The sequence below is a fragment of the Watersipora subatra genome, chromosome 8, assembly GCF_963576615.1.
Source record: "Watersipora subatra chromosome 8, tzWatSuba1.1, whole genome shotgun sequence".
Classification (NCBI taxonomy): domain Eukaryota; kingdom Metazoa; phylum Bryozoa; class Gymnolaemata; order Cheilostomatida; family Watersiporidae; genus Watersipora; species Watersipora subatra.
In genome coordinates, this window is record NC_088715.1 from 12,837,200 (window position 1) to 12,846,767 (window position 9,568).

The 9,568-nt window shown below is 36.8% G+C and overlaps 1 protein-coding gene and 1 long non-coding RNA gene across 2 annotated transcripts in view; both read right to left on the reverse strand.

Moving 5' to 3' along the window:
• Nucleotides 1-783: 783 nt before the first annotated feature.
• Nucleotides 784-3,106, reverse strand: LOC137401995 (uncharacterized). The gene is made up of 3 exons (XR_010979415.1): nt 2,973-3,106; nt 1,903-1,978; nt 784-1,248 (listed from the first exon to the last, which is right to left on the reverse strand). It is a non-coding gene; the product is annotated as an uncharacterized lncRNA (long non-coding RNA).
• A 4,189-nt stretch (nt 3,107-7,295) lies between these two features.
• The window catches only part of LOC137401833 (uncharacterized), a 2,852-nt gene continuing 579 nt past the window's right edge, over nt 7,296-9,568 (reverse strand). Inside the window, exons 2-6 of the mRNA XM_068088305.1 lie at nt 9,428-9,510; nt 8,896-9,157; nt 8,450-8,646; nt 7,978-8,067; nt 7,296-7,860 (exon numbers count right to left, since the gene is read on the reverse strand). Coding sequence (XP_067944406.1) covers nt 7,559-7,860; nt 7,978-8,067; nt 8,450-8,646; nt 8,896-9,157; nt 9,428-9,510 — 934 coding nt within the window. The 3' untranslated portion in view covers nt 7,296-7,558. The remainder of the gene's footprint in view (nt 7,861-7,977; nt 8,068-8,449; nt 8,647-8,895; nt 9,158-9,427; nt 9,511-9,568) is intronic.

Genomic DNA, 9,568 nt, shown 5'->3' on the forward strand with positions numbered 1-9,568 from the left:
TTAGAGCCGCAAATTTTCTGCAACCTAAATATAGTATGCAACTATTGATAATTGAACAAAAATATTGTTCTCCTGCTTTGGCGGAATTGTCCTCTCTCGCTTTTGATACTAGTTTAGCGACAGCATGTTTAATATCATTGGCCACTGCAAACAAAGTTGGCCAACTCCCAAGCAGCTTAGCTTGCCCATCACCATCTGTTAGTATATTATTATTACCATTAACACCCTGCGTATACCCAAACTATTCCCACTTCGCAGAGAATAGTGCATTTTACCCTAACTTCAACTTTCTCGCAAAAAATTATCTTCTTCTATTCAATAATGTGAATTGCAAGAAAATTACATACTCATAGTTTTCAATAGACCGCAAAACAGTAAACCAGCTGGTAATAAGTGTTATAGCATTTTAGAGTTGGAAATTTCACACCACTAACATAGAGTGCAGCTATTGATAATTGGTGGAATTGTCCTCTCTCGCTATTGCTACTAATTTAGCTAGTGTGGATCGTTCATTTTAACTTAATTTCACAATTAAAATCTCATTTTTCATTTTATCGACAATGGCTCGGAAAATATGCAATTGTGATAATCGACAAGTCGGCAGTGCAGTGCAGACCAGGACCATTGTGACTTCACCAGCCCATGTATCTTTTTTTCTTTGAAGCATCGTAAACCCGCTTCAATTCTTTTGAAACAATGTGAACAACAGGCATACTGCTCTGCATTAAGATGTCCTAAGATTTTTGAGCCTATCTACTAGTAGAACTAATGTGAAAGTGCAATTATCTCTCGATTAGTGGCGATCATTAGTGGACCTACGTATTCTGCAAAAAGGATGGCTTGCTCCAAAGGTTTGCCATCTACAGAACTAAGTTTTATAGTTGTGCTCACCTGAGAGTGAAATTTTTTTGGCGTATGAGGAGTTCTTCTTGTAGTCTATTTCTGACATCAACTTGACACAACCGAGAACGCGTCTACTGTCTGAAAATACAAATAATATGTTGATTTAATTGACTTATTTAGCCTATGCTACACTTTCACCACACAAGTCTTATTAACCATCAAACTGCCGGATACATTCTATAAAGTGGGTTAATTCAAAGTGCAGAGTAGATGTAGATATTATATTATAAATACTGCCCTGCTACCGCTACCGACATGCCAAGATAACTTCTGGTATATCTCTATTTCCTTGTTATGATTACCATGCTGATCCGAACACACGGGGTTGGGAATCCAAGCGGTGACCTGTCATATCATGAACAAAATTTCCATAACTGGCGTCAATTGATATATTTACGGGCAACGAAAATGCGGCCTCCTTGCACAGAATTGGAGGTTCAATATTATCTACCCTTGTAAAAAGGGGTAAGATACAAGAATATCTAATAAAAATTAAGTTTTTTTTAAAGTTTTTAATCACAACTAGGATATTGCAATGGGAGTGGTCTGCCTAACCAAAGATATTGTTATTTTTAATTTTAAAATATGTCATGAAAATTCATACCGGTATGCCATTTATTGCATTTATCACTAGCAAAGTAAATGTATAAGAATTACCAACAATAATGACCCATGCTCATGATTGGATTGAAGAACATTGACTGCTGTGGAAATGTTTTTTTTTAATTTAAAAATATATATTTGATGTGAGTAAAGATAGCTCAGAGTTTTCATGCAACTCTCATTGAATCGTGAGCGTCATTGAGTACTATGATATTACAATAACGATTGATAAGCCTCAAAGTCAAATCCTAATATAAAGCTAAAATAAAGCTATGTCTTCCCAAACCACAGTTAGAAGCTCAAGTCGTTTCAGTTACATAAAAATATCAATGTAGGCCTAAAGATAATAAATCTATGTTCTTGAGTTAAAAAAAATAGGATTATCTAAGCGCTTACTGTCGGCATCACAGGTTTTCTGTTGGTATCCTTGATCCTCCACTTAGCTTATCTGCCACACATTTCCTGGCGAAATCTGAAAAAATATCACGTCTCATACAATGTGGCTTTAACTAGTATACATATAGTACAGGGTTAATCTCATCGGAACTTCAAGTGAACACTGTGTTTTTTCATGTTCTTCAGAAAGATAGAAAATTTTTAGTCATTATTCGTTTGGAAACAGCAAATAATTCTAAACGGTTGTCGCAGAGCATCTTAGAGAGGGTTATTATATTTGTGCAGTTTGGCGTTGGATTGGATGTTGACAGCTTTTTGCCACTAAGGCTAAATTTATTGCATAGCTTTCTCAACAAAATATTTAAATTATAAAAATCATAAAATTATAATAATAAAGCGGTGCTGTTCACAAACTAAGAGACGCAATGGTATATAGCTTTATCCTTAGTGAAATCAACCTGCATAGAAATTTGTATAATACTGAAAGTATCAAGGAGTTGTCAGCACAACCACATTACTTTCTAGCTTGTAAGATCCAAATGGAGCCAAAACTGACGGTGGCAAGTCAGTCTGGTGAAAACACATTACATATTGCAGCCTTATATCTCTGATGTTGGCATGCGATATTTTTTCTGATACTGTCAGCACCGCAACATTCCCATATTCTCAATGGCAATCAGCTGTCGGCTTACCTACCCAAACTGCAACACTGTTGGTAATGCAAGTCATTTGGAATTAATTAGCCTGGACAAAAATATCGAGTGGTAAATTTAGGAGGTACTCCTAACTGCTTGCTCCAAAAATAGCTAGGTAACTCTGTTTAGAGGGATATAATATGGTTTATAATATAAATAATTAATAACAGAATTGCTATCCCATGAAGAATAACCGGTTAACTGCAACGGGCGTGTAGGCTAACACAAAAGGTTTGTCAAAGTTTTTTGGATCCATCATACCTCCTAGCCTACACTGTGTTGCTTATTCAATAGTACAGACACCTATAATCTTACTGGCCCTGACTATTGGTGTAAAACAAGCTAATACGTTTGTTAAGAAGGGACAAGTCATACCGTTACAAATAGACCCTTTCGCTCTTCGGCTCCATTGACTCTTTAGGGTTCTTGTAAAACTCTGTAGGCTTACGATGTCATAGACAGGTGTTATTTGCCCATTGATCATAAATTTGCTCTCTGATGGTTCACTGAAAAAGTTATAAAACCTGTATTTTTGATGTCTCAAGATTATTTAGCCTTTATTACAGCCGCAGGGGAAAGCAGTTCAGATTAGATTTTTAAAATTACTTAATATTTGGATTTTGGAGTATTACTTTTTAGAAAAATGTTATTTGAATTTCGGTTATATACAGCAGTTGCAGAGATTATTGAAGGCCATTAAATAAAAAGAAAAAATAAGGTGTTTTGGTATAATAAAATAAATTTTAGTGAGACACGATTAGCCAAAAGTGGAGGGTTTTAATGGTCGCCAAGTCTGATTTTTAATTTTCTCTTTGGAATGACGATGTTTAAAGAACACTCCTTCTGACATCAAACTGGCTTTTACCGATGAAAATTTTAATGCTTCTTTGACAATCAACCACTTTCAAAGTGAGTTATTCGCGTCGTCGGGTATTCGAGAACTTCTGAGATTTAACTTTATTTGACGCCAAGGTTGGCTTTATGAACGAAGCTTTCTTAATGGATTTTATATAATGAAATGGTTTGGTGCCGTTTTGCTGAATAACAGTGGTCTGAGGAGATTTCAACTCATAGATCCCACCAAGGCTTATATTAACCAACTCATAATCCTTTTATGGCCAAGCTAGGGTAACAATAGATATAATAACAGTTGAGGGAAATCATAAACTCACAAATGGCTGGGAAACTGTGGGAAACGCACATTGAATGAATGACCTTACAGTGTCAGTAAAGATATTGTCAACAAAATAGGAATGAGCGCCAACCATAGGTGCCAAGTAACCGTGATTTGAAAAAGTGAGGTTTTTAGCTTTTTTGGATTTAAACGACTGAGGTTCATACCCTACACCCTGTAAAACTTTGAATGTGTGTCTAAGGACTTCTCTCATGCCCTCTTTCTGATAGTGTATGACACTCTGTTAATATTATTGAATAAAAAAATAGCTAATCGCGTGTGGAGAGGAAAATTTACCCAAAATATCAGAAATATCCTTCTCAAAAAGGGAGACTTGGCAGCTATGGCGCCAACCAAAGTCCAAAACTGAGTAACCAAAGTTGGGATAGATTATAATCATTAAAACTGCTCCCAACACTTTTCCCGTAATATAAAAAAGCTGCTATGTGGATTACCAATTGGCATAATTTAGAATTAGATGCATGATTAGGACTATTAATTAGTGGTTTAATCCCGCCTCATAATGAGCCTCATATTCTCTTCGATGCAAGATTGTAGAGCAGCTTCCTTGATGAGTCTACGGAGATTCGTTGAGGAAACGAGCAAAGTGATGGGTGCGACAAATTTCATTTTTCGCTTTTCATTCCTCACCATCCACTTTGAGGAAAATTCTAAAGTAATATTTTGTCGAAACAATTATTAATAGCAAAAAGCTGTTTACATAATGCCCCACTTGATTATTGGGAAATATTTTTGTATTTTTCACGGTAGCCTTCATAAAAGCACTGAGACTGGAGTAGGTCTATTAGACTTTGAGCTTTCGGAGAGCCATTTGTGGTTATCAGTAAAATGTGTCTACCAATTGGTAAATTGACTATAATTACATGCGTAATCAGACCTATTAAAAATAAAATTCAAGTAAAGCATAAATAGGCTACTTAGTTTTTGTGTAACCTGTGAAATTTAAACCTTTGCTCGAACTTCAAGGTGCTGGGTTAGCCTCTCAAACAAAACGGTGCAGCATTGGCATGCACAACTGATGTCACAACTTTCAAAGTTATTTTATTCAATTAAAAATCCTATTCATAAGTCTTCATTCAAAGGATTATTTTAATTGTCCTAAGCTAAGGTAGAGCTCTATACCTCCATCTCTTCTATTATACTAGCCATATTGAGTGGCAACAAAATTTAGAGTGAGTAATAGGATTATCATTATGGCTAACCTGGCACCACATTTAAAGTGAGTTATTTATGAGTTATTCGCGTTGTCGGGTATTCGAGAACTTCTGAGACATAACTTTATTTGAAGCCAAGGTTGGAGTTATTGACGAAGCTTTCTTAAAGGCGAGAGACATGGAAAGTATTTCGGCACGGTTTTGCTGAATAAATGGTCCACAAAACACTTAGCCTGTATTAACCAACTAATAATTTGTTTATGGCCTAGCTAGGTTAACAATAGATATAATAATAACAGTTGAGAGAAATTATAAACTCTCCAATGGCTGTAGTTTAAGTGACATAAACTGTTGGCAGTTGGCTGTAGTGGCATTCCATTGGGTGGGTGGTTGATAATGGAATGCCACTACCACCAAGTGCCAACAGTTTATGTCACTTAAAGTTAAACTACAATGACTTAGCCTGGGTAGGCTCTTCTGTTGAAGAGCCTACCCAGGCTAACAATGACTGGGAAACATATTGAATAGGATTTTGAGTTAGCTAAAAAGCCGCTAGTCTGTAAGGCATTGCTTTGCTGGAAAAGATATTTTCAACCAAATAGTAGTTGATGAATGTCATCCAAAAACGACTTAAATTTAAATAATCAAGATTGGAATACATCAGTGATAAATATAATTATAACCAGTGTTAGAAACAGATTTACTTTTTTGGGGAAACACTGCGAGGCGGAGGGGTACACGTCCAACACTGTGGGAAAATCCACTTCGACACGCGTACAAAAAAGCTCAAATTACAATTTTTACAAGAATTTTTCAGCAAAATAATGAACTGTACATGTATATCAATAAAAATAGATAGAAAACATCACTGTATGATCCAGATCTCTTTGTCGTAAAATGTTTTGTGAAAGATCTAATAGCAACAAAAAGGAACAACACAAATAACTGATTACAAATCAGGGCCAGGGAATGCACCTATGCCGAGTTTATCTCCTTTGAAAATATCTCGGGGTATTGATGTTGCTGTGTATTGCTGTGTATTGCCTCATGCCTAACCCTGCTGATTAAACTATTAACCACTCAGTCATAACCCTTTCTAAAGGTATATATAAAAGACCATAAAATTATGTTAAACCAAAACAGTTCAATCTTGGTCATAGAATTTCCTTCACTCACAGCAGCCGCTGCTGACATTTTCCATTGCGGACATTTTCTACATAGCTTTGACACAATCGCAATATAGCTAGACCATCGGCTATTTCTTAGATACCTTTTAGGCCATGGGTCATAATACAAAAAGTATCATTCAAATATGGACAAGAAGTCGCCCATGAAAATAGGAATCTAAAGCAGGCTGTGCTGTGAATCAACCATCAGGTCGTAATCGACTACTCTATATGATGGGTTGTTATTAGCACAGCAGTACGGATGATGGAAAAGTCACACAGCTAGGGTGTTAGTAGGATAGGCTATAGTATGAAGCAAACTTGATTTGTTGACAGTGAATACAATAAGTTGCACAGAAGGGGTGGGTGGGGGGGGGAGAAAAATAAAAATGACTCATTTCGAATCGCTTGGTTGTGAAGTGAGAGTGTGTGATTTCACAATGGGCCAGAATGTTCACTAAGTCGGCATAAATACTTGTGACATGGGTATCCCACAGAAAGGGGTCTTACCCATTATCTACGAAATGACCATGCAAATTTTAGCCACACCACAGCCCAATTTAAAGAACCTTTCTTAAAATCTTCAATCCTCTGCTAATATAAAACAACTGCGGCCCGCTACAGCAGAGTAAGTGTACCGAATTTGATTCAGGATGTTTAGAAAAAAAGAGCGCCAAAAGTTTTGTGAACTCAATAGCAAGCTGAAAAGTAAAGGGCAAAATGTATTTTAGAGGGCATTAGGCAACATTGGCTAAGACCTAAGGGAGAAATATGCCTTGCCCTTGCCTTGCCTACTAAACAAAGAGGGTTCCTTTGTTCTCCCACAATGGGAATTTTGGAACTTATTGTGTTCATTGTTAGAAATTCAAATACCCTGTCCTGTTATGAGGTGCACACACTACATTCAGCCTACTTGCACTGCCCAATCATGTACCCTAGATAGTTACTTTTAAAGATGCCTCAAGATTGTTAAAACAGGGTCTGAAAATATGTAGTGTTTGAGCTGGTCTTTTGTTAGATCTTTTGTGGTCAGTATTTTTCGCTTCAACATGTTTCCTCAAGCATGGTGAGAGCGTCTTTCTTTGACAATAAGTATCAGAATGGGGTAGGCATACAAGTTTTCCGTACGTTGAACTGAACCTTTCAACATAGAAACATGAAAATCTCTGGGAAGTAAAGTGAATGACAAGGTCAATATAATATATTTCAAGCTGAACCAAAACCTAGACAATACTCTCATGCCCACTAGGTAAAATAAAAATATAAAGCTACGACATCTGGCTTTAAAACAGTAGGCCTCCCTACCAGAATCGACGGAAATTAATTACAAAAGATTTTTATAACACTAATCAAAATGTATAAAAACTTAAAAGCATTCAACAAGACAATTTACCACAGCTCAAAGTATTATCCGTCTCTACAGGAAAAGGGGCGCTCAAAACCGGATCATACGGTATCAACAAATTCAGGATCAGAAAAATACCTTGGCTGAATATAACAAGCGGGTTGAAATGGCGGCAGTTTATATACATATAATGGATGGTGGTGGGGTAGACTAGATACCAGCCGCCAAACAAAATTTCCGGTACATTGCAATTTGTGAGCGAAGAGCCGAGCTTCAAACCATTCTGCTTTATATTCTTCTAGTAGAAAGGCTGTAATATAGTCATTGTTAGCCACTATTTGCAGAATTACTCCATAGGTATCGCTAGCTAGACGAAAGGCGTCCCCAATGCTATATCTAAAACCTACAAAGCAAGACAGTGTAGAATAATCTTTGTGTTTTGAAGATTTGTTTATAAATAAGTGATTGAATAACAATAACAGTTCAATAGAGCTTACTTACAGCGTATCCCATTACTTACCAGATATTGTGATGGTGTTGCAGCATTGTGTGCAATCTCCCAAACTCTCCTGGATGTGCTCAGGTGGTTCAGGACTGTCTTCAGCGGTGCCTATCAAGAAAAAATTATCTTACTCAAAGCCTGTTCGATAAGTTAGAGCAGAAATTAGCCATAGCATTTAACAACAGCTATCTGTCTCAGGTGACAAAAACCAAGTGGATGATTCCTCAGAACACGTTACTGTAAAGCAGCGATTTCAAAACTCGATGCATGAGAACTATCAGGAAAGCCTATGACTACTGCACATGGTGACCGAAAAGCCAGTACTCCGATAGAGGAGTACTCTGATAACAAAATGACTCCAAAGTCTTCAGACAATACCTCAAAAGAGTACCCCAATTTCTAGAAATGTTCAGTAAACTAACATATTTCCATGCACGCACCAACTCCGTTACTCGAACACTATTGAGATATCAGCCACTGCAATACTTACGTGCGCCCTTGGTTTTGGCATTGTTGTGATGCAATACGCCATGCACATTGGCATCTGCCCAATCATGGCAAAACTCGAGTTGGTGTCTGTTACTTAGACTTAGCGGCACATTCTTAAAGTTTCTCATGCGTAATGATTTGAAGAACGCATGTTTAGCCTCCATCCTTAAGCACCAGGTTCCTCTTGGAAGACCAAATCTGGTAAACAGTTACATAAAGTTACATGAAGTTTAAAGTTTTTATGTGACAACTGATAATTACATAGTAAAATAATGCTTGAGATTGAGACATACTTTTAAAAAAAACATCACTGTAAAGTGGGATGCTGAACCAACCGACATACCGCAGCCAGCGGACCGCTTGCCATTAAATTGGAATGACATGAATCATGCTATATATATTTATACTGGCCTGATAAAATTATAGAGTTTTTGCCTGAGAACTCACTTCACTATGTAGTAGGGGATGTGTACCAAGTAATGCATCTTGGGAGTAATGGTGTGAGCTCCATATACGGTCACCCAGGTTTCTAGGTATAATTTTATTAGCGTTGCGGCGGTTGTAATCTGGTCTTTGTTGAACGAATATGCCAACAGAACGGAGGTAATTTCAACCATCATCAACAGCAGTCTGTATTCTGGAATCTCTTCAATATTGTGGCCAGCCAGTATTAAAGGTAGAAGAAAGCCCAAACAGATAGTTTGAGTTGCTGAAAAAAGAGTTATAGATTAGATCTACAAAAAGCATAAGTTGCGTGAAAAGGAAAAATATATCAAAATTTGAAAAACTATTTTACCTTATTTCTTACACGAAGCAACAAACATAATAGGACTTTAAAAAAATGCTAAAATATTGTAGTGGTTTAGATTGGGAAAGTCGCTCCACAAATCACCAGTTTAGAATTTAGATCATTAGCATTCCTCATTGACTGTCGAAATCAAACAAAAACGTATTCAACTGCAGTAGGCTGAATACGAACCAGATTGACCAATTTTTCCGGTGTCTAGTCCATTGAAGCAAGATCTTTCCAAGCTACTGGGTGCATTTTTCTTGTCGTTTCCTCTGTATGGAAAGTTTTTGATGTGTTCATTCAATGACGATATAGAAATTATTCGGTTTT